This window comes from Aptenodytes patagonicus, chromosome 19 (genome assembly GCF_965638725.1).
Source record: "Aptenodytes patagonicus chromosome 19, bAptPat1.pri.cur, whole genome shotgun sequence".
NCBI lineage: Eukaryota > Metazoa > Chordata > Aves > Sphenisciformes > Spheniscidae > Aptenodytes > Aptenodytes patagonicus.
In genome coordinates this window covers 7,510,879-7,537,677 of record NC_134967.1, presented here as the reverse complement: position 1 = coordinate 7,537,677, position 26,799 = coordinate 7,510,879, and the positions used below count along the sequence as shown (strand labels likewise).

Genomic DNA, 26,799 nt, shown 5'->3' with positions numbered 1-26,799 from the left:
CAAAAGTAAGGTGGGAAAATTAGAACAGCATAATTCAGGACAGTTGAGCAAACAGCACCTATCAAAATTTAAACACAAACAGTATCTACCTGAGCACTAACCATAGCAGAAGTCAGCAATTCTAGACAGCAATTAAAATTCTCTGACATGTTTTAAATCTATACCCTTCCATCTCTGAATTTGAGATAAAATCTAAAGACACGTGACCGAAAATAAGGCAGTCACTTATCCAAGAGCAGGAACTATTTAAGCATGAAATAATGGTAGTGACAAGTATTGTAGTGGAGGTAGAGGAAAAAAAGGTGCAGGCTTGTTAAAAGTGGGATATCAAACTAACTGTTAGTGTTCTGCAGAATGCATCCTATTTATCAAATACGCCAGAAGCATTTTTAAAAGAAATGTCTTGAAGCCCTTCAGAATTAAAGTGTATTGGGATTTTTCAAACTGCTTTAAGGGAATAACATTCGTGGTATGCAGAGACTGTGTCAGGCCATCTACAAAAGAGCTGAAAAACAGAGTTTAAGTGTATGTTATTCTACTTGTATACCCACAGGAGCTGTCTATAAATTATTAGGTATTATTTATATGAAACATGTCAGAGAGATGGATAGTTAATGTATTATCAGACTGAACCAACTTTCATAATGATAGCCTGCAGAGGTAGCCTGAGGGTGATAAAGAGTGTACAACCATTAGAGAGAGCAGCCAAGACAATGTCAAAGCCACCATTTGCTGCAAGGACCAATAAAGTCAAACCCTCTGCTAAATCACTGTTGTTCCAACATGAATGGAGGGGAGAAAAAAAAAAAAAACCAAAAAAGTCTTTCTCACATCATGATTGGGATAACAAGAGCTGTATACAGAAGAAATCTGAAAAATCCAACAAAAATGCTTAAAAAAAACCCAAACAATTTTCAGAAAGAAAACCCAGACTTCTTTTTTTAAAAGGTAGCAGAAAAAAAAAGGACAAATAATTAGCTATTTTATAAAAAGTTGTATGATTAAGAGTGTATAAATGTGAATTAAAACAGTATTTTTAAAAAATACCTCAGAGTCATCTTTAATGTTGTCATGTTTCCGGTTTGAAGGAATGTAGGGAACTGGAAAAGAAATCAAACAAGTACTATGGTTATTAAGGCCTTCATTAGAAACAATTTTAAAAATTGATAAATGGAAAGATTATTTAGTAGCTTAGGGTCAGCAGTTTGCTTTAAATACTACGGGACAGTTGATCAAATTTTTCTACTTTATTCTTGTAATCCTGACAGCAGGTCCTACGGGCACTGCAGAAACAACCAACTCTGAGACAGTAGGAAATTCATCAATGAACCTTTGAGCTCATAATAGTATCTGACAAAGCCAGTCATTTTGGAGAATGGGTACGATAAATGGGCCCTTAAAACAAGACAGGTTAAACCATCAAAAATATTAACCTAGAAAGAGTACTCCAAATCGCACAAAATTAAGAAATACTTAAAGTCTGAGGGTGCACTTATATTAGCATCATAGTTTCGATCTGAAGTGCAGGGGTTTTGTTTGTTTTAAAAAGTAAATCGATTGTCGCCAATTGCTCCGTGCTTAACTTCACATTCTGGAATGGTTTCAGAGCATATGAATTTAGGATGAAACCGAACCAGATGATATGCTCCAGAGATACATTTACTGTAATTGAGTCCCTAATAAGCATTTAGTCCATGGGACTAAACTAGAGCTAATCCAAAGTAAACTTTAAAAAAAACCCAAACAGGTAGAGTGGAAACTGGGCCTCCAAATGGGGAAACACATGAATTCCAACTTAACAAGAAAGTACTCACTTCCATCAGTTTCTTCTGAAGGTAGGTCAACTTCATCATTTTTATCATCTAACTGAGGTTCCTGGGAAGGCATGACCGAATCCTTGCAAAATACATAAGTTATATAGGAAAAAAACGTCGGTTTATGCAATTCCTTTTAAGTGAGCATGTCTTGCCATACAACTACAATACAATGAGAACCTTACGTTTGTATCTTCCAGAATGAAAACTGGATTTTGTAGAAAGTATTTCCGAATATTAACATTTTGTAATGCATTATAAAACCAGCCTACCAAAAGCCTAAATACTATGTCAACCGTTCTCTGCAACTACAACAGATGTTTAGCTGTCTTCTGAAAGATTAGTATATTTTATTGCAAAGTTCAAACTTTAGTTCTATTTAAGACTTCTGAGTCTGTTTCACATGGAACTGTAACAAAGTAAACACTTCAGCATGCTGTTACACACTCAGTTTAGAGCACTGGCATATTCCTTTCCTGTTTAAAAAACATTAATTGTTACTCATCATGCAAGGGTATTGCATAAATTGGTAAAGATCACAATACCAAATAGTTTTACAGTACATTTGGCCCCTGGTCTCATTCACAACTCATTATGAGACGTGTAGGACTATTCTAGTAGGTATAGCAACATGCAGAAATAAATTGGCAAAGAATCTAGTCATGTCAACACACATGATACGCAATACCAATAAAGAAAAATACTGGTTTAAGTTTTGAGTTAGAGACAACATGATGCAACAACCAGTGAGATACTGGTTATATTCTGTGATGAGTATGGGGAAGGGCTAAAATTCAGGGATACAGATTAATGTTTAAAGCCTAGGAAAGACACTAGCATTGCCACCAGAATATATGAGGGGAATGGAGAGGATGAGAATAGTACTGGAGAAACTGAGATGGCAAGAACATGAAAGCAACAAGCCTTTTTGCAAGCGGTAGTGCAAAAGCACACTAGTGCCTTAGTTCTTAAAACATTCCCATAGGCTAAAAAGAACAAACGCTAAGATTATCAATGACAACTCTTTATCTATCTGTAAAATACAATAGGTCTACTGGAGAAGTCAAACTCAAGCTTGCTCACACTTAAGTCATATCACAAGTTTTCTTTTCTCACTTTGTCTCTACTGCTCACAATCCAAAGGCTTGTCCTCCATAGATATTTCAGAAACTGAAAACCAAATACCACCACGTATTACAAAACCATGCACAGCATTTAATTACTTCAGATGCACATCTAGAAACAGCAACTCAGGATACAATGAAACATCTTAGCTTTATACAGAATGCAAACTTACCATATGCCTTTTGCAGGTCAGTGGAACAAGTATATGACAACGTTTATGGACCAACAATTTGCAGTTGATACACTTGTAGCCTTGCCTTCCGAGACCCCATATCCTTTCACTGCACTGGCCACAATACGCTCTCTAAAAGCCAGAATACATATTATCAATTCAATTCTCAATTCCTTTCTGTAGGTGAGTAGTTATCTAGCAGCAAGAATCCACCCTACAAGAACCCATCCTAGTCACCTCCTAATAGATGTTCAATAATAAATCTTTTAGAATATCCAGGGTTTCCCTAATAACTGAAGGTTACACTTCATACTTAGAATTCAGCTAAATGCAGTCCTTTTTTAATGAATGTTAAGAAAACAAATATTTCAAACATATGGAACACATTACAGCCTAACATTAGCAAATCATTCTTAGAGAATAAGTATATTTTGAATTTCAGGTTCTGACAGAGGTTACCCAAACAAAACTGACAGGAATTTGTACTACACAATTATGCATAAAAAGCACCCAAACTCACTGCTTTGGAGAACACTGGCATAAAACGTTACAAAAGACAAGTATGAAGAATGTTCTATATCTGCACCTATATACTTTAACAGTGGTATTAAAACTCATCTATCAAGTCTGATGTAAAACCTCTGTATGTTGCACTATTTAATATCAAAAAATATATGGCCTTTTTCATACATGCAACAAAATGGCATCTCAATAAATTAAATCAAAATGAGGACAAATTAAGAAGCCAGACATTCTACTGCTGACTATAACAGGGCAGGTCTTAAAATAATTTTTCCAGTGTTTGTGTGCTGTGGTCATTTTATCCACTTTACCCAAAATGCCAAATAGCAATCTGAGATTCTTGCATGCCAAGAAGTCACCTAGTCTCAGTTATCCCTCTACACAGTGCACAGGTTGCCAACAGAAGACTTACCCATTATTCCCTATCTGCAAATTTTCTCCAGTAATTACTGTAACAGGCTAAGACATTGCCTATCATTCTGCAAGCTGCACATGAAGTCCTGCACTCATCCCCCATTTCAGGCTTAGACAGAACTCTGCAACTGTCCCAAAGCCACAAAACAGTGAAAGTCTGTTCCTCCCAGCAAACTGCAAGTTAGAGTGTGGTTATTCAGATCCTCAGACTAATGAATCACACGCAGTGTCCTGCCCAAAAGCGTTAAACTACTATAAATCCTTACTAGTAGTATGGGGGGGAAGAAATAATGATCAAAGAATGGATCATTTTTAAAAAATATTTTCTGTATTGCCCTTCTTGTATTTTGATAGTTGTAGAAAACAAAGCTTAACTACATCCCATTCATCTGCACAGCCAGTCCTCCTTGATCAGGAGAAACCCAAACTGCATTGCCCAGGAAAAAAAAACAAAAAACATACTGCCTAATAAAAGAGGAAGCCTTGGACATCTATAGCCACTTCTTTCAAAATTCCTGGTCCATCAGACTTCCTTCAGTATTCTTGTATAGGTTTGGCAGCAGTAATATTAAGACTAAATAAAATGTCTTAGGCCCTGGAAATGACATACAAGAAAATAATCTCGTTTACTTCAGTCAGATGCAGGGAAGCGAGAGGGCGGGGGGGAAGGATGTAGGGGCAGCTCCCAAATTCCTTCAGTAACACAGGTATCCCTCTCATATAACCTCTCCAAAACACATACAAACACAGCAATAACAATGAGTTAACCTTTACATTATGTTCAACAAGATTAAAGTTTAGATTCTTGCATGTGTTCATTTACCTGAATTATCTGAAAAAGTTTTAAAAGGTTATTTTGAAAAAGGAATAAATTCATAAGGTAATAGTCCAGTCTTAAAAATTCAATCAACATTAAAATTTGGTATCTAATTCAGTAATACATATACATATCTGACCAAAATTTATTATTAATTTATACATTTTAATGTCACACTTTACAGTTCATGTCAACTTTATTACTAACTGCAGTCGGAATATGGTTTGTGTTCTGGCTTTATATGATTTCATTTCTATACAGACAGTTATAACAAAGTAGTTTTGTTTAGGATTGTTGACAAATGTTGACAAATTCACTATTTGCCTAATTTCAATTAAAACATCATTATCTATAACTTTATGGATTATTAATGTGGCAGGTATGCATTCACAATGTTTCAAAGGAATATGTTTTAACTACATAGCAAATAAGCACAAAAAAGTATACATTTCATACTATAAATTAAAAAAATTTATTTGGTACACCACATTCTACAAATGCATGCTATAATTCAGATATATGACATTTTTCACATATCTAGTGATAAGATACTGAGTTTTAGGGGCCTCTTCCTTCTTTCAATGCAGTTTTGGGGTGGGGAGCATTAGGAAAAAAATGCTAATTTAATTTAAAAAAAAAAAAAAAGATGTGTTACTGCTCAATCAAAAAGTTAACTCACCTCACTGTACTCAGTTTTTGTATGGAATTCCCAAAAGCGTATACTACATTTGTATATATGCTGCAGTACTTAGGCGTAATGGGATAAGTGAAGGAGGTGTCTCAGCCTTAAAGCTACATTCACTTGCTTATGTGGATTAAGTCAGACTCTTAACGCAGTGGTATTTTAGCTCAATAAACCAGATTCTTTTTTCTTAATTAGATTATGTAGTATCTCAGATTCAGAACAGTTAAAGCTAACGTCAAGAGCTCTAATCTTTAAGAATGACAAAAAGTACTGAACGTAAAAGATTATGCTAACAAGCAATCAAAACCACATAAAGAGTGGAGAGGGGAAAAACTGCTCCAAGTATGCATCAGTTTAAATAGTCACAAAACCAGTTTTTTAGAGGCTTTAAAAATAAATAATTTCCACCAATCATATATTATTAACTCCATCCCAGATTCAAAGACTTTCAAGTTCTTCTGATTGTAATGACCTGAATAACACTGCATAGACTGAGAAGTCACATGAATAAGCATCTTCCTTTCTTTTCAACACTCAAATACAGAAAAAGCACAGACTGAGAAAACAATTACCACAGAACGTTACCAAAACCCAACATTTTATGCAACAGTACTCACTCTGTTAAAACGTTTCGCTTGAAACAAATGCCCATTCACTCGGTACAGCTTCCTCCATCTTCTGGCTCCACGTCGGTAGATTGATTCTAAGGAAGAAATTAAAAAGGTGTAAAGAAGTAGCATGGTAGCACAGCAATACCAGACACACTATGTTAAGCAAGTTGTGACTTAAAAACAATCTTGCTTTTCTAAATATCAACGCACAGCTAAAATCCCTGCTGGTTTTTTTTTGGTTTGTTTTTCTTTTTTTTTTTTTTTTTTTAAAGGCAGCCGTAAATGACAGCTTCTGCAGGATGTGCTTTCACCACTGCCTCTCCCTTTTCTCTATCCCTGTCTCTTTTTCCTCACATGATCATAATCTTGTTACAGTTTCTTGGCTGCTTGCTGTTTGAGCTCAGGTGAGAGGGACAGATAACCGTTAAAGAAACAGCTTCCTCTAGTAGAATTACGATGCTGATCTCACTGTGTCACCTTCACATGTAAACACGTAAAGGATGTTTGGTGCTAATAGTGATTTAGATACACAATATTAAAGATATTACAAGTCTTGAGAGTTACATTATTGGACCTCATTTTTATCTTGCCATTAAACATTACCAAAATACTTCTTCTGTTAGGAAAACAGTTCAAGTGTAGGTCTGCAATTATTTCTAATATAGTCTAAACATAACAACAAGAAATCATTTAATCTGTTTAAGCCAGACTTTCCAAGAGGCCATACATGACAGTACCTAACATCTACTCCAAATTACTTTTGTTGTCGTCGCTTTTCACATACATATGTGCAATTTTTGTGTGACTGGCTAATTAAAGAATTTGATATTTAATACTAAGTGTTGAAAAATGCGTTGGGCAACACCAGTCCTGTTTAGAGCTGCACACAGCTGTAATGGCGACACAGCCAACCCCTGCCACATAAGCAGGATCATGAGCTTTCCACAGCAGGCAATACCAGTGGGTACTGGGTGGAGTGGGGAGTACAGGGGGAAAAGAAGAGGGGGGTGAGTTAAGCAAAAAATTCAGCAGTGATGTTAAAACTGACAACATACTCTACTATCAAGAGGCTAAAAAATAGATATAAAAAAAGTCAGATTTGGCAAGATTTTCATTGCTGAATAATTAGTTCTAATTAAGAGATTCAAACTTAGGAGTTCTCAAAGTTTACTGTAATATTTGAAGTTAACAAGCATCTTTTAGACAGTGAGACAAGTCTGACACATCCCCTTAAACATTTCCAGGAAAAGTATTTTACAGTGTTTTTATGGGTGCTATAATATCCTCTTACTTGAAAAATAAATGTGAAAGACTAGGATAATTCTTATTTCAATACCATTATTTTAAAGCTATCTTCAGTAACATGGTAAGATTTTCCAACACAAAGTTTTAACTGTATGCCTTTTTTAAAAAAAAAAATTTATACTAGTTATAATGCAACTTAACACAGTTGGCAGCTGGTACAACATATTAATTTTTCTGTTTGAAGTAGATGAAATATAAGTAAGGCAGTTTCACAGGGAATGGAGAACTAAACAGCATAGGAAGTATAAATAACTGTCTGAGAAGACAACAGTAAAATACACACTTTTATGATACCTTGTGGATGGCTACATATATGCTATATTTGGTACCTAGGTACACTGGTTCTCCCAACCAAAACAACTCAGTTTCATAATAAGCGGTTGTATTTGGTCAACATAAAGCGATCCTTGCTTCTTCCCTGTCACCTTAACAGGGTCTATCATATTGCTTTATTTTTCTCTTTTAGAACAGTTGTAACTTCTCCGTAAGAATCTCAGTCAGGAAACAGGGGAGGGGGGTGGTGTTGGGGTTTTTTGTTTGTTTGTTTTTAAACTGAGAGTCCAATATTATGTTAGCTGTTAAAGCTATCCTTTAATCAGTGTAATACAAGTGAAACAATTTATAACAACCAATATTGTATGTAGAAAAATATGCAATGCGAACTAAAATGCCCCAGACAATGCAAAGAACACAACATAAAAACTTTGATAGACTTGACTGATAAACAGTGCTACATTCTGACAGGGTATTAAACTGTAAATTTATAATCCTCAGAAGCTAATGCAAAACCATCTTAAATTTTCATCTTTAAAGTTTCTGCCTTTCAAGTTTTAAACAGTTAAGTTTTAAATATCCACATCTTATCAAAGATGAAGTCTTTTTTTTTTTTAATATAAAACCCCAAACATTTTCACTGTCAGAAGATAACACAAGTAGTAAATAGTTTCTCTGTTGAAAAATTGTTTTAACTTAATATTGAGCAAGCCAAAAATCACAGGCTACTGACATACAATGTATGAACACTGATTGTAATACCGGGTCTGATCTGAGATACTCTATTTTTGTCCTTCAAAAGCAAGGCACATAAAAGTATTGAAGTTTCTGTGACTCCACAAATCTACAGTGCCAAATCCACAAACATCCATATGTTACTCTATTTGCATGTGCAAATGTTTACTTTGCAAGCATTTGAAACAGACATTGCACTATTAAATGAATTGTTAACAATTTGAAAAAAAACCCAACTTCTCAAAGAAGCTGAAAGACTGCATGCCATAGAAGTGGCAAAGATACAGTTACTAGAATACAGGTGTATCACCTGATATGTTTATTTGACTCACGTAGCTCTTCAAAATCTGCCAAATATAAACTTTAAAGCAAACAAACCCCCCCTGCTTTTCTGAAGTGCAAAGAAAATTTAAATGAGAACCTAGCAAAACTATTGCAAAGTTTCTGCCTAAATATGCTCGAACACAAACATTAATGAAAAACTGTTCCACCATTTGTAGGATGACTTTTCACCAAGAGAAAAAAAAACTTCACAAGGATTTTTTCCAAAATAGCTAATTGATTCATTAGACAAAGCACCATATGGAGGCAACCTAATACATCTGTGTTCCGAACATTAGCTTATCACTGACATGAGGAATATTAAGTGAATGATAAGTTAATGAGCAGCTTGCACTGATGAAGTCTGTAAATAAAGGAGCAAGTCACTTCCCTAATTAATGATAAATATTAAATCAAAGTCAGGGTTTTAGATCATATACTTGTGAGGCAACAGTCTAACAAAAACTGAACTTAATATAGTGTAGCTTTAAAAAGTAGGGATCTCTACAATTTACTGCTATGACTGCCACTGATCCAGTGTAGGGTCTAAGGCAAATCAATTCCTATGCCCCATCTCTAAAAGGGGCCAAGGCAAAAAATGAGAAAACAGCGATCATTGAAAGACACACCTTGATATCACAAGTTCTATTATTATTATTATACAGTAAGACTAAATTTCTATCACAGAATAATATGTTCTTAGTACTATCAATAATAGTATTCATTTTTGTAATCCATATTCAGCCAGTGGCACAAAGTCTAGTTGGAGTCCAGTGACTATCAGTGTACCCCAGGGGACAAAACTGGCTCCAATCCTATTCAACATCCTCATTAGTGATCCGGATGGGGCAGAGCAAGTTAGCTGATGATACAAAACTGGGAGGACTGGCTGATACACCACATTGTTGTGCTGCCAGAGAGACTTCAACCCCTGGAGAATTCAGCAGGCAGGAACCTCATGAAGTTCAAAGGGAAGTGCAAAGTCCTGCACCCAGGGAGGAATAACCCCATGCACCAGTATATGCTAGGGGCCGACCAGCTGGAAAGCAGCTTTGAAGAAAAGGACCTGGTGGGCACCAAGTTGAACATGAGCCAGCAATGCACCCTTGTGGCAAAGGCGGCTAACCGTGTCCTGGACTGTGTTAGGAAGAACATTGGCAGCAGGTCAAGGGAGGTGATCCTTCCCCTCTATTCAGCACTGTGAGGCCACATCTGGAGTACTGCATCCAGTTCTGGGCTCCCCAGTACAAGAGAGGCATGGCGCTATTGGAGAGAGTCCAGAGAAGGGCCACTAAGATGATTAAGGGACTAGAGAACCTCTCATACGAGGAAAGGCTGAGAGAGCTAGAACTGTTTAGTCTAGAGAAGAGAAGGCTCAGAGACATCTCATCAATGTATACAAATACCTGAAAGCAAGATATAATTAAGACTGCATCAGACTGTTTTCAGCGATGCCCAGTGACAGGACCAGAGGCAATGGGCACAAACTGAAACACAGGAGGTTCCATCTGAACATCAGGAAACACTTCTTCACAGTGAGAGTGACTGAGCACTGGAACAGGTTGCCCAGAGAGTTTGTAGAGATATTCAAAAGCCATCTGGACATGATCCTGGGCAACCTGCTTAGAATAACCTACAGAACTGGACTAAAACATGTATTCTATGTATCTAGTAATGCACTCATGAAAGAGGACATCCTCCTTAAAAATTCACTTAAGGATTATGGCAGATTATAAAAAGGAGTTTGGGTTTTTACTATCATTATTTTGAAGCATTATCAGCTTCAAAAATCCTAACTACAGCTATACTAGATCAAAGAAACCATCTTGAACACTAAACAGATTCTTAAAATTGCAGTAAGTATATATCTTGAAATAAGAAACAAACAATTTATTGTCAGTGTTCTGTGTGATGTGTGAACAAAGCTCTAATCTTAGTATGCATTTCACCCCTACACTTCATATGGGAAAAGGACACTTTTGAACCTGAAACAAAATGTTTTGGTACGTGTTTCTAGAACACTTCAGAATAAAACAAGTAAGGAATTCTGTGATTCTTGATAACCAAGAACTAATACAAGTTTTTACAGCCATGATTGATCCCAGCCACCTAGAAAAAGGAATGCCATTACAAAAGCATGAGTATTTAATTACTGTGTTTAATGAAAAGGGCTACTTTTTTTTTTGTACGTGAACAAGTTTAGATGAAAACTCAAAAGGTATTTTAAGCTGCTAACAGGGATAACAAATTTTTATTGGGGAACACATATATTCTAATTACAATGAATGTACTGAATTTTATCTACTTCCAAGACTGGAAAATTGGAGGGAAAAAAAAGACACTTTTTCAAGTTAAGATTACAAGGGAAATAAAAATACTCAAACTGAATGTCTGAAACAAAATTAACCAGCTGTCTCTACATAAAAAGCAGTGTGAAGCAACTGACTGTTGCTGTTGTGCAATTCTTCCCTCTGTTGTCAAGCTGTGCAACTACATCACTAACAGTAATGCACAATGAACCTTGTAAATATATTTAATGCTGTTTTTTCAAAGACATTCCCTAGGGTTGGGGTTTTTTCATCTTTTAAAAAAATATTGTAGAAAAAACTTAAGGAAAAAATTAAATACACAAAAAAAATGTAATTGTGGATATAAATGGATGAGCAATTTGTCTATTGTTCAGTGTTCATTCCAAGTTAACTCATCTACAGAAGATACTCCCCCAATTCAATAATGACCTCCCTCAGAACTCAGCAGAAAGGATGTGAACCTTGCCTTTGAAAACATAACTTGGTAAAGTAGGGAGAGATAGAAGAAGGCACAATTATTTGTCAAATGACAACATACTTTCCCAGCACTGGAGAAGAGAAACAATTTAAAAGACAGGCCCAACCTGCCCCAAAGCCCAAAATATTATTTTTCTGTCTGAAAGTTTAGAAATGCTTGTATTTTCCAGAATAAGTAAGCAAATTCATCAGTTGTCTGAAAAGTGTGGTTTACACCAATGAATGGCAGTAAGATGGCCACAAAAAAATTATTTCCTCTGCATTTGGATTTACAAATGCAATTCCAAAGTCTGCTTTTATGTGATCAAACTATAATGAAATCTTTTACTATACTAAGCACAGAGATAATTTGCTATTGCTGCAAATCACTTCTCAGAGATTAATGCAACTTGTTTACAGGCCAATTACATTGCCTGCCAGCTGGACAGTATGAGAATGCCCAGTTTTTGTTTTGTTCTTTTAATGTTTTGCTGAGCAGACAAGTGAGCATTCTTTCAAAACCAACTCATGAATTACAAGTAGGAAATTGATATTGGTATTTCAGTTAGACTCTGAATTAGATAAAAAGATAACATATAAAAATAATTCCATACAAAGAAAGGACAAATTTTGGGAAAGTAAATTCTAAAAAACTTTGATAGTATGTTGTTTCACATATCTGTTACTTAATATGTCCCAAATAATTAAACTGAAACAATAAAACTGGTTTCTGAAGCACGCAACAGACATACATTGTATGGGATGTTAATTGGCCCTTCTTTTTATTATGAATAAGTGTCTCTGTACAATTGCCATTCCTTTTCAGAAGTTAGAAAAGGAAAAGACAGTATCCTTAACAATATATAGGTATTAACTGCTTTCACCTCTTGCAGTTATTAAAATGGTTAGAAGATAGCATTTTATTTTTTATTCAATTTAATTTAAAACTGATAAGCAGTTGGGGAACCATATCCCCATCCTTCTTTTCTTTTTCAACAGACACTAAAATTAACTACAAAGTCAGATCAACCTCTATGAAAAAAAAAAAAGCACAATTAAGATAGCAATAACGACAAAGGAAGCGTACTACATATAGTATCAGCAGAGAACCAACAAGGAAATAAAACTGTATCTCATAGAACAGTAATATTTACCCAGCATTTATTGCAACACAGCTAAAATACTGTTTGAATATCCTATTCCCCACTGACTTAGAAGGGGGTCAACTGACTCTCACTTCAGGACTGCTAGGTGGAAAACCTGTCCTCCACACACATTGTTTTCTCATGCATGACCTCTTGGTTGCTCATATTCAGATCCTTCTGTTAAAATGGCTCCATGCCATTGCAAGGTGGTAAGTCACATTTACGAAGACAATGCCATCCAATAAAAACAGAGCTAACATCTCATTTTGAAAAAGTCTCTCCACTGCACTGGTGCTGTATGCCCCTTCAGATCAATCACACCTGTTAATGCCTTATGCTCTTCAAGTTAAAAAGCTCATTATGAATGGCTATTAGAAAATCTGGATTGCCTTGTCATTAAAAATACCGATTCTGTTCAGAATACATGAGAAAATTAAGAAACCAAGGGATCTAATAACTATTTTTAAAAATACAGGCTTTCACTTTCAAACAAAAAAATAATACAACCTTATATTCACAGAAATGCAAGAAATAAAATGTTTAGACAATACGTAAGTTGTCCTTAAAAGTTCCCTTTACTTGTGATCAGAGGGACTGATCAATCGGAAAAATACTGTGGATGAGGCCTCAGAGATGCACCTCACAGAGAGACACCCAGAGTGGAAGACAATGATGCATCCTACCAGAACAACAAGCAAGATAGTTACTTTAGCTATCAAACAAACAGGAGACATCCAAGGATTTGACTTAATATCTCTTGAGCAAAAGAAAATAATAATCCGATACTTTAAAAGAGATACCTAAACAATTAGTAGCAAACACAGTTTACAGAATTATTTCTTGAAAATTGCAATGGAAATGTAACCCTCCAACAATTATGGCAAACAAATGCATGAGATAACTTGGCATGTTTCTGGCAAACAAACAAACAAAAAAAAGAGAGACTTAAAAAAAAATCTCATAATAAGATATAGCAAAAAACACATTTTAAATTGATCCAGATTGCCTTCACACCAAGTTTAAGAACTGTAATTGTTTTGGTTAGGCTGCTGTGTGCATTAAGTCCCATGGCTACAGTGGCTGGCTGGCTGGCTTGCATACGAGTTGGGCAATGCACAGGAACAGACAGCTATAACTTGAACCTCATGCAAAACTCAACGTCACCTTCAGCAAAGAAAGATTGTACAATTTAACATATCTACGTCACATTCAACAATTTGTTTCTTTTCATTAAAGACCACTGTGCACGTAAGAGTTGAACAGTTGAATACACTTGCAATGTTACCAAGACGGATAAATCTGGTATTAAACTAGGGCAAGAGTAGGATTCTCCCAGTCACCCAGCAGAGAAACTGTAGCAAGTTTGGGTCATCCACTTATTTCCACAGTGAATTCTAGAACGCCAACTGTGAAGTCAATCACAGAATTTGAATTCTCTTTTTACTTGTGAGTCTAACCATTTGTTAACTAATCACTAAGACCTGTTAAGAATATGACTCAGTGACTAACAGACCAGAGTTTACTCATATATTATTATCTAGTCAGAGCAAAAATGTTAGTCAATTAAGTGAAAACAAATTTGGTATTCATGCATCAAGACAGCTGTTTGCTGAAAAGTGTTGATTCATTTTAAACATACAAAAATACATTGACCTGTATACAGGGTCTATAGAAGTTTTTGTAATCTTTCGAGCATACACTAATGACCTTAAATTTTCATTTTCTTCGGAAGGACAGTAATTATTTTGGAACTAATTGCCAAAATACGATAGCATTACAGGACAAAATAATAGAAGAGAGCATTATTTTACTAGCATTATTTAAAAATCCTTCTTAACCAAAACCCCCAAGAATTTCAGATGGCAGATATACAGGAAAAATAGTATAGTTTAAAATATTTTAAAGTGCCTGAAGGTATTTATGCTTTCAGCATCCAAAAGACACTTCATTACTTCACAAGGCTTCTTCTTACTGCTTTTTGAAGAAGTAACTCAGAACTCAAACACATTTTTCTATGCAAGGGTCATGGCTTTTCTATAAAGATCCTAATTTTGCAACCCAAGATCAGAATTTTATTATTTTATGTGAAATTTATCAGATGTACTTGAAAATAACATAGCAAAGTAAACAAAGTGTTACTCAAGAAATCCTCACTAAATTCCGTCACTGGATGCTACTCCAGAAGTGAAGATGCTCTGATGATGAGGATCTCTGTGCATGTCAGTGATCACAATCTGTTGTATGTCCTTCTCAGTGTCTCTTGCTGACATGTATGCATTTTGCAAGGCTGTCCCAAACACAGGATAAAATGATGCTGTATTTGTTGCTCTAATTTGAAAGAACATGTTATGAAAAGGGACGGAAGACAATTGGTGGTGGATCCACGCTTCTGCAGGTGATTAACATTTTTGTTTAGGAAAGAAAAGAAGTTCAAATTTTCCCTCCTCTAACTTGGCCTTCTATGCAATTTTAAACTTTACACCCTTTCATGATGTATAGTTGGCTCCTCTGTTTACAAAACCACAGTGGTTACATGCACCACAAAACCAAGCTTGCATTGCATTGTTAATAAAAGTCCAAAAGGCTTCTTTTGATGACTGCATCATATATTCTCCCAAAATAAAAATCACTTTCATTAAAAGGTTTACTACAATGAAAACTGAATTTAATGTTCTATTAACACAAATTAAGATCTGGATTAAAATGTTTTTTAATCAAGCTGAAAAAGTACTGAACCAGTACTTATTTAAATTATTTAATTCTTTAATTTACCTAGCTTAGTACTGAAGTAGATAAAAATGAAGTTCTGAATATTTAAGCAATCTGTAGCAAAATAACTTCAGCAGGAGATGAAGCATTTCTTTAGTATTAAACTCCATTTATGCAACAGAGACACCTGAGCAGTATTCTACTTACCTGAACTAATAAAATGGCACATTTATTTACGTATATTTTTATCCATACATTGCTCATTTTTCACATATACAAATTTTACAGCTTCAACTAAACCCCTAGAATTTGTATTTAGCAAGCACTTGATGCAACAAAGCCCAGATTACTGAAGCAGAACACATTTGTCTTTTCTAGTCTACATCTGCATCCACTTTGCATGCCACTTTTTTCTTTTTAATGAACTTTGTGTCTTCATACGTACATGAAGCACTACTTTCTGTTATAAATAAAAGCCTGGTAACAGAAAACCTCTGTCTTCTAATACAATCTGGAATTACTGAAGAAGGCAAACAAAGAAGCGAGGAGTAACCCAATGAAGCTTCCTGCAGGAATTTGGTTCTACTTTGTGTTATCGGTAGCCTGCATGATTTAAGACTTGCTGGGGAATCTTAATCTAGACTTGACACCACACATTTTCAGAAAAAGTTAATCCTTTGAGTACACGTGGTTCATATCTATTGATAGTGGAAAGGGGTGAGAATTCCAGTTCTTTTTGTGACTGAGCTTGACAGCAATCAGGAGTAACTGAATCCAATTTGCTTAAGCGTGATCAGTTAAAACTTGGTCAGATCAAATTTTCACCTAGTCTCATTTTTAATCTTAAATGGCAAGTTATAACATGCCTATCAAAAAGGTCGGAGGAAAAACAAAAAAGCTATCTACTGATGAGTCCCCTAGAAAACATTTTAGAAGACTTCATTTTAAAAGCCCCACTTCTTGTCCTCTAGGAAATGGTTAACTGATTTCACTTAATCCGTGCCATACATGATATTTAAATTAATTGTATCATATTTCATCAGTTGTCTTTTTCTAAGCTGAAGTCCTAGTCTTGTTCTCCTTGCGTTGAAACCTTTCCATAGATTTGGCTGTGGCCTGTCTTGTACACCTGATTTTCCCTTTATTTCATAGTTACCTGTGCAATTCTATTTGCATTTCGAACTGCTATTGAACTGATGATCACAGAACTACCAAAAGTTTCCAGAACCTGTGCTTAGAATGAAATGGAAATTAAAATTAGCTACCCCCCCCCAACTTAAGCAATGCATTTACCATGGGCTGTTCATGCCTACTTCTCATGGAAAGCATGGAGTTCCTATTTTTCAGACTGTTACCATTTGTACTAAATTGACGGTATTTCTTAAGGTTTTTTTCAGTGCATATCAAATTACTTGATTTGCCCTCAAGTGATAGGCATCAACGCCTATTTGATTACATTATCAACTAAAAACGCAAAACTGTTCAAAAAAACCCACCAGCTATTCAAAATGGATTTAACATTTATTCCAAATTCATAAAGCTTTTAGAAGGTGGCCCTCACGATGCCCTTGAAACCATTATTTGGTTCCTACAATTTCAGTGTTAGGACACATTTTCTGAGTCAAGCTGTTCTCCTTCACAGCATGGTTCCATTACTTCAGCTTATGATCCACTCTAAAACAGTTCCATTTCTCTTCCCAATGTTTCCATTATTCCAGTATTAGTAGAATGACAGAAACTCAGTTTAGCTATTACTTCATAAAGGTGTACTTTATCTTTCCTAAGAAATCAGACTCTTGAGCATATTTCTCTGAATTATTTCCAATTTAATCAGTCTGCTAATATTATACCCAGAAAAGTATGCAATACCTCAGTATATCAGAGGACACTATTTCCTTGCAGCAGGACTAACTCTCCAGATCTACCGCTTTTCAGTCTGACAGTTTTGACACATCTGTACCTCACAGTACCTTATTCTGCTTTGTATTAGGAGGAAAGCAAGCTGAAATGAAGTGCACACAATGTCCATTCTTATTATGGCACAATTTGAGTTCTATGAATTGTGCTCAGTTTTTATCATTCAATAAATAAAACTAATCTCTGAAAGATTCTCCCATTTGTACTTTTACTCCTTCTAAGCTTCCTCATATACTATATGGATATAGCATTTATACATTTCACAAGTATAACATAAGAAGTAGAGTTTGCAGCAATATAAAGTATCACTAAACTTATCATTATTTAGTGACAGTAGCTAAATAAAAAAATCTGAATAGTTTCAGAAGTTACTCATCATACCTGTTATATTCTGGATTAAATGCTTATACACTAATTCTAATAGCAAACTGAGTAAGTCTTCCAGTTTACTTAATTCTTTTATGATGCAGATTATTGTTTCCCAAGAAAGCGACCTTCTATCCTAGAGCTTCTCAACCTTATGGGGAAAAAATTGCATATGATACAGTCTTATGTACCTACCCTTTCATCTGGTCTGTTAATGGAAAGCTATAGTGTTTAACATGTTAAAGAAAGCATGTTTAAATCTTTCAAATTAATGATGGTATTTGTCTTTCAGCTTTTGGAAGGGGGCTTTCAACTCACCCCACAGAGGAAAGGAAGATAATTATACCAGATCTGCAAAGTTTGCACACTGCTTCCCACCTACAAGCCTTTTGATTTCTGCTGTGCTCTCCATTATCTGTGTATAATATGAGATCTGCTGTGTAAAATTATTTTATGATAGCTATTCCTTCTAACAAATTTAAAGTAACATTGAGATAGCTTGTAGTGCTATTGTTAAAAACAATTATTGCATCTTGAAATTAATGGATCAGTTCCAATCCCAGACCTATTGTTTCAGGCTCTACAGTATCGATTTTATCACTGCCTGCCCGAGGTTTTCCTTTCTTTGCAATCCCTATGGGTAAGAACAGTTTTTATCAGAGTTGACAATCTAAAGAACAGGGAGTCCTGAGCCAGTCATCTGTACCTGCTTTACTGAAGAATGCAGTAGATGATAACCTAAATTATTGGAAAAAGCATATAATAGCATTATTATTATTATTATTATTAGAATGAGCATGTTATTGTAAAAGTAAAGAGGACCATACTAAAATCTTGAAGTTTTGCCTTCAAATAATTTCTCGTTTCCTTTTAAATATTTCCCCAGCTAATAATTCAAGGAAAAGCACTTACAGATGCAGAAGAAGTAGTACTGGAACTTCAGAATTACAAATGAGATGCTTTCCAGTCAATATTGAGAATCTCAGTTTTTCATTTTTCCACTACACAAGTCACTACCTTCCCCCTGTGGTTTAAGCACAGAACTGCACAGTCTGTTCAACACTTAACTCTTGCACCGACAGGGATGATTAGGACTCTCACATGCCTCTTCTGAAAACTGCCCTTTCAGCATGCCTGAAGTTAGTTGCTTTTTGCTTTTTTACTTCAGGAGATTTATTTACCATCCAGATTTGTGCTGACAGCAAGTCTTCAGTGGCTAGCCAACTGCTATCACTACTTAGTCTTCTAAGGCTTCACTTCTGAAGTGCTCTCCATTTCAAATTAGCAGCACCTGAAATCTCTCACAAAATCTGGTTTCTCACACAGCAACTCAAAAATCCAAGAGATAAATGTTCAAGAGCCCATTTATCTGCCCTGCAGGCCTCTGTTGCTATTTCTGTGGCTCAAACATTAAAAAATGTAACTTGCATAGTGCAACTAATTTTAAAAAGTATTACACAGAATCCTAAGTATAATAATATATCATTAACCTTGACCATATAATTTAAGGGGTTAGACATTAAATAGCTCTTTCAAGCTACTGAAACAGACAGGCCTAACAAAGGTTTAACAGGCTCGCAGATGTCCACTAATTCCAACAAATAACACAAAAAGCTTCATCACTTCTTGCCAATTTAATTACCCCAATTGCCTGTATATCAAAAGTGGATTTACCAACTTATGAGAAGTACATAGATTGGAAGTACGAGAGATAACACAGGGGGATGGAGCCAGACATTACATTCAAGAGAAGTTTTCTAAAACCAGGTGACATCTTTCCTGCATGATTATGCTACATTCTGAGCAATAGCTGAGAGGGGGGATTGGAATAAATTAAAAAAAAAAAAAGAACACAGGCTATTTGTTATGACATCTTAAAAACTAGCTCAAGTATTCCTTATTCCACTGTATTTTTAGTTTAGTTTAGAAATTGGTATACAAACATCTGCTAAGACATCCAGTATCTTAAAGTAAGGGAAGATACCAAACCCCACAATCAGATGCGTGCTTTGTAATTTCACGCCTCAATTATCAAGAGGGAGGCCTAGCTCTTTATTCTTCATTGGATGTTTCATAGCTAAGAAAAATGTTGAAGTTATTTTAGAATTAAAAACATTAAATGTTATAAGCAAAAGGGACATTTAACTACAATTCTGTTTTCAGTAACTTACACTGTCTCATAATCTGTATGTGTATTTTTCAGATATGCCACATATGAAAAAAAGGTGGTACACAGTTAAGAAGACAGAGGAAGAGATTTCAGGTATTCTTGAGAAACTATGACACAGCTATTTTCAATTCCTAAGCAACAATATCTTACATTAAAAATAGTACAATTTTCCCCTCTGTCAGTTCAATTACTAAAAACCAGGAGAGGGTTACTAGCAGTTTCAAAATTGCCTAATTATCCAGTGCAATCCAATCTATGTCTTCGGAATAGTCTCTATGGTCGCAATAGTTCCTTTCTTCATTGGGGGATGAAATTGGTTCACGTGCTCTGAATAACCTAATCACTGCTGCCAATACAGTAACAAATGAAGGGAAAAACCTGCCTTATGAGCTAGAAAAATATTTACAGGCCACACTACTGTAACAAGAAGCCTTTTAGAGCTATTTCGTAGTATCAGGCAGAACATAAAGCAAACCCAAATACCTATACCTAAAATAAAACAGCTCACAACAATAATTGGGTTAGTAAGATACCTTTACTCAACACTATGATGAAATTTTCAAGATGGCTTGGGAAAAATGAAGTCCAAACACCTAATGTTAAAATACTGAGCAGATAAACAAAGACCATAAGAGACATCTACAACACAGTGTAATCATCACCAAAAAAAAAAAAAGGCAGCAAAATCAGCCAGAAATATTAGATAATAAAAACATTAGTCTACTGTCATACCAATGCCATAAGTACTTATACATTAAAAACGTATTCATTCTATTTAGTGAAATGATTTAAAGGTTTCCCCTAGTCTGCATTCTTCTATTTAATGAAGCCCACAGCAAAACAACCCTAAAATTTGTTAGCATTAGCTACCCAAATCCAAGATTAATTTTAACATTAAATACACATATCTATCTGTTCAGATGTAAAAATGCAGAAGTGTACTAGCACACTTTATTCTGACAATATTAGAAACTAAGTAAACCTCAATTCAAAACAATTATTTCACTGTTAAAAAAACATCCATCTAAGATAATCCACTAAACACAATTCAACAAAAAGACCTTAGAAAATGATGCTTCTAAATCATTAATCTTTACATCAGCAATCTTACAATAAACAGGCCCTGAACACATACCGTCAGGGTTTTTTGGATACATTTCTTTCATTAATCTCCCTTATTAGCAGCAGCATCACCACTCACTCTTCTGTTCTTTTCCTCCTAAAATACATTCCCCAAGAGTCCTTTCAATGCAATTTTATCAGCATTTCTGAGAGGTCTCAGCCATATCCCTACGCACAAGAGGCAGCAGGCATCTCTGCATTTGTAACAATCTATGGCTGCAAAGGAGGGTGGTAGGCAAAGCAACTGTATCATAACCAAAATGCTGAGTTCTATTATCTACTGCACCACACGTACACACATACTGCATCAATGGCCTCAATTCATAACAGCGATCACAATAGTGATACATAAAATCTACAGAAAAAGCATGCATTACTCACTGGGTTTTATTCTTTAGCTTCTTCAGCATGAAATTCTTTACGCTTTACAATGTAGTAGGTATGAAATGAAACATTTTCCCTTTATTCCACTGATGCCGCTGTTTGAATACCATTAGATACCAAGGACAATAGGCAGGATCAGCTCGAACATTAAGAGCAAATATTTAATGGAAGACTGGTTACCCCCGTCTCTCCCTTTCACATCTCTGCCTCATGTATCCAGGCACGGGTGGTACTGGCTCCCTTGAGAGGCTGTAGCTAGCAGCTGAGGCACAAACTAAAACATGGCATGGATGTCAAGGAGCTGATGTCACAAAAACAAGTATTTCTCTGATAAAACCAGCAATTCCATTAGGGAAGTCCTACAAATCGATAGATATTGTTCAGCTGAACATGCTTTGTTATACAAATGCACTGCAGCACCAAGAGTGATAAATCAGATCAAGAGCTGTCAGTGTAAATAAGCAGAGACTATAATAACTAAGTTATAAAACTGCCAATCAGATACCATGGTTTGTATCAGGAAGGCACAGGATGCACTTATAAGCACAGAAGAGAAACACACACCAAAACATTTCAGAAACAACCTTGTTTAACATCAGTTCCAAAAGAATAGCTAATCTACTAAAAAAGTAAAAATATTTTTAAATACAAAAGCCTGGCCTAAACGTCTGCCATCTTTATCAGGAAACATTGTGATAAAGTATCCAAGGCTCCAGGCCAGCAGATGCTAGAAACTACGAGAGGTCACACTCAGTATCTGGGAAGAGATGCAAGGCGTTTTAGAAATCCTGCCACCTCATCCACATAGCAGTGCGGCCATTCCAGTCTGTGGGGACGGGTTAACTGTCCTGCTGAAGGTAAAAGGTACTGCTTCTACAACAGCAGCCGTACATTTATAGTGGGAGTTGGGTCTGGTGCAAAAAAAAAAAAAAAAAAGAATCAGGAGCAAAAGGAACACAGAGACAACACAAGTTCAGATGCTGGAGACTGTGCAAATTCTATCTTGCTGACAGCATCACATCAATATAAGAAGGTAGGTTCTTCAAGCATGAAAAGAACTTTTCTTAAGGAATGCAACCAGAATTGAAATATTAGTCACATGGTTTATTCCATTAATGGATTATGTGCATTTATTTCAAGCTTTGCTGGCTGGTACAATCTCAAAACCATATCAATTTCACAAAGGTCCAGGAGAGCTAGCAATTATATTATTAGATTTCAACATAAATGCAAAACATTCAGTATGTATTCCTGCACTCTTCTTCCAAAGCATTATTGTTTTGAAGGAACTGGAAAGAAAAACCTACAATTCTACAGAAATTCACCGCAAAATATTTGCAATTCAGAAGATCACATACTATTAGAAATAGTCACTCCATGACCTAATATGAACAAGTCTGAGCAATATATGGCAAATGAAATTATTTAGCTAAAATAAAAAACTAAACAATAGTTTTGTTTAAAAATTCCATTTCAAACTGTCTGCAGTTCTGTAACAAACCAGAAGTTCACGAATAGAGACTGCTAATTTAAGTAGAGGCCTATTTTGGACAGAGCGACTAGTTAACTGTTCATTTGTCTCTGGAAATAACTTGAGGCAAACTCATAAGCTCCTTTATGGTGTAAGCATGATGCTCTAGAAAAATGCATACGTAACATTCTCATTTTTTAAAAGGATTTCCTATGAATGTAACTACAGTGATAAAGCCACATAAAATAAAACAAGAATTTGAAACATGCTGAATATTTTCTGAACTAAGGACAATATTTTAGTCCTGCCAAAATAGATAGTCCTTTGAATAAACTCTATCACCACTATCAATAACATTTCCATACAGTCTAAGTATGATGTTTGTTGTATGCCTTTAGCTAACAAGCAATAACGCTGAATGCATTAGTTTATGCTAAATTAGCACCAATACAGTTTAATAGGTCTGTTGCAAAACAATTTGGAAATAGTTACAACTAGGCCACAATACCAGATTTCCATGCAGGCCCCATGGATGCAAAGAGGCAATACGCACTGAATTAATTCATTAAATTACGAGAAACCTGACCACAAATTACTTACTAAGCACATCCTACTAAACAGGCTTTTTAAACAATCGAAGTATGATTCAACATGACCTGTAAAACCATGTAGGGAGAAATACCCTACAGACAGAATAACCAGGTCACCTGAGCCACACTAATTTATGTGCTTCTGTAGTTCGTCTCATGGCTTGAGAGAACTAAAACATCTAACAAATTAACACAAAAAACTTTTGTACTAAAATATCTACACTTTTAATGAGATCATTAAATTGCAGTGAACTTTATTATGCCACATTACTTGCACAGACACCCCTTTAAGCAACAGCCTTTTCTCTCCCCCAGTTAGCTTACTTTTCTTGACAGTATTTCACAGTAGTCTGCTTTGTGTTTTCACAAATAAGGGCAAATAATTCTATTTGGGACTAGCACCAGTCTAGGTTGGCACAATGCGAGTATTTCCTCCTGCGGAAGGAAGCAGAGCTAGAGTCAGCTGGTTGTTTCAGTTCTTATATTGGGAAAGCAGAGTGGCACAGATGCCCCTACTCCCTACAATTTTCATGCAACAAGTTAGAAGCAAGATAGAAAAAGAAAACAACGTAGATTTCAGCATGTTGTGAAGTAGTCCCGAATACTGTAGTGATGCCAGACTTGGTTGTTCCACTCTTAGTTGCAGAATTAAGGCGGAGGAGGCACACCAAAGTTAGAAATTTAAATAAAATCAACCGTTCTGTCTTCACTGAAAGACAGCTGTTTCACAGAACACAGTCTGAAGACTTACGATGGAGTATTAATACTTGCATTTACTTTTGGCAAAATCTGCCCTGGTAGAACATTACAAGCATTCTAAGGCTAGCTAATCCCCAAATCCATCACTTGCTCTTTTACTGTAATTCTCACTAAAGTCAAAGGCACCCAAGACATTGAACTACCCGAACATCATAAAGCATCATTACCAAAAAACGATTTCAGAAAAGTAACAAGATACAGGGAAAACCAAAACCTTTACTGTTGCTAACAATATTTTCTGTAGATACAGAGGTTCAATTTAGGACATAACACTTTCTATAACTCAGGTCCCAGAATAAAACAGTGTTCCATGTATACAATTCACATCAAGAACATAATTAAACCTACAGAACTAAGACCACTCTTTCCAGAATGAAAGAAATGAAAAATTGAGCCTGAAAATATTTTCCCATAGATCTTTTCAACCTATTAAGCTAAACTGGAAAGTGACAGCAAAGTAAAACCTACACGTTTTCAACATACAGTAAAATATAACTACAGAGTCTTCATTTGAATTTTAACTCATGGACAAATGAGTATTGACATTCAGTCTTATCTGCTTGCACATTCAGTAGAAGTACTGTACATTATGTGATATAACAAGATGGACTGGTTGCTCATTTCCTTGTTGAAACTTCATCAAAATCAGTAAGAAACCCACTGAGCTACTATTTTGATAGATACAAGAAAGTACACAAACAAGAACATTAACCAAGGCATGAAAAAACTCAGATGTATGGAAAATAGTATATTGGAAACAGCTACACAAATGCTTACTTGGCTCATCCTAAAAATAAAGTGGGTAGACCACGTAGATACCTTCTCTTTCCTTCTGAAAAAAATATGAAGTTCTCAAGGAAAATGACTTCTTTAACACTTCTAACCAGCACAGAAAACAGTCTATTTCTCCAATTGGCTGAACAAGGACAGCAGACAGTGTTGCATATTTACTCTTTTTTCTTTCTATAAGGCAACTTTAATAACCTAGTCACAACATGAAAACTTGTCTGCTTTTTACATTTAACCTTTCATCTACTGTAGCTTAAATGTAAAAAATCATATTTAAACTGTAATATTTCGGTATTTATTCCATCTTCTAAATTTCAGTAAAAGTTCTCAATAGAGCAACCATTCGTATATTAGTATTATTTCTCCAATTAAAAATATTATTCACAACTATTGACACTACACATTTTTAGCCAGCCTGTCAGTGTAGATCCTGATCAACTAAGTAGTCTTCCCATAGTATGCGTTATTTGCTTTATCAGCAATTAATTTCATCTGTTCTTGTATCTTCCAAAGAGAAGAGCAAAGGTCCTTCAATTCTTCAGTTAGCTTTTACTCATACCACTGTGACTAGCCAAGCATCATTTGGTAACTGTGTCACCCAATTATTCACGTTCCTTTCCTTAACATCTACAACGATATGAACTAATGTACTGATGACACCCCTCCATGATGGAAAGTGACTATACAGCTATTGAATCCTTTTATCACTGTGCAGTTTAAGTTATTGAAATATAGGTGTCCTGGTTTCGGCTGGGATAGAGTTAATTTTCTTCCTAGTAGCTGGTAGAGTGCTGTGTTTTGGATTCGGGATGAGAATAATGTTGATAACATGCTGATGGTTTAGTTGTTGCTGAGCAGTGCTTACACTAGCCAAGGACTTTTCAGCTTCTCATGCCCTGCCAGCAAGAAGCTGGGAGGGGGCACAGCCAGGACAGCTGACCCAAACTGGCCAAAGGGATATTCCATACCATACAACTCATGCTCAGTATATAAACTGGGGGGAGTTGGCCGGGGGGCGGCAACCACTGCTCAGGAACTGGCTGGGCATCGGTCGGCAGGTGGTGAACAATTGCATTGTGCATCACTTATTTTGTATATTCTTTTATCATAATTATTATTATTATTATTTTCCTTTCCTTTTCTGTCCTATTAAACTGTCTTTATCTCAACCCACAAATTTTACTTTTTTTCCCCATTCTCTCCCCCATCCCACTGAGGGCAGGGGGGAGTGAGCAAATGGCTGTGTGGTGTTTAGCTGCCTGACGGGTTAAACCACAACAATAGGTAAACCATATCAATCATGTATGCTTCCCCTGGAGGTTTATCTACCTTTCACAGGATTTTTTGAGAGATTAATAACCTTTTCATAAGAAAAGGCTGTATCCCCCTCTTCTTTAGTGCATCACTTATTTTCCCTGCAAGTTAAGAAACCAAAAGAACAACAAAAGCAACGGACCACATTCAAATATGCATCTAAAATCTTGACCTCTTTTCCTCCCAATATATCAGCTACTGGAAACCAGTATTAATCCTCAGAAACATAAAAACAGTACTACAATGTTGATTCATATAATTTCTCTGTTGATAAAATATCAAACATTTTACATTCTATTAAGAAACCACAAAACAGATATACATGTACGTAACACTAACTTATGAAAATCTTTTCATCTATTTCTTTTCCGTGTGACTGAAAAAATGAAGCTAAAATTTGTTAACATTTTAGTACTCACTATCTTCTCCTGGACAAGGCATGCCGGGTTTCTCTGGAATACTTGGGAAAACTAAAACAAAAACATGAGATTTTTAAGTGAAAAG

General features: G+C 35.6%; 1 protein-coding gene across 4 annotated transcripts in view; it reads right to left on the bottom strand.

Moving 5' to 3' along the window:
• The window catches only part of PRKCZ (protein kinase C zeta), a 71,525-nt gene that overhangs the window by 29,944 nt on the left and 14,782 nt on the right, over window positions 1–26,799 (bottom strand). For all 4 annotated transcript variants that reach the window (XM_076356340.1, XM_076356341.1, XM_076356338.1 and 1 more), the window contains exons 5-9: window positions 26,715–26,765; window positions 6,167–6,252; window positions 3,112–3,243; window positions 1,815–1,896; window positions 1,048–1,100 (exon numbers count right to left, since the gene is read on the bottom strand). In XM_076356340.1, coding sequence (XP_076212455.1) covers window positions 1,048–1,100; window positions 1,815–1,896; window positions 3,112–3,243; window positions 6,167–6,252; window positions 26,715–26,765 — 404 coding nt within the window. The remainder of the gene's footprint in view (window positions 1–1,047; window positions 1,101–1,814; window positions 1,897–3,111; window positions 3,244–6,166; window positions 6,253–26,714; window positions 26,766–26,799) is intronic.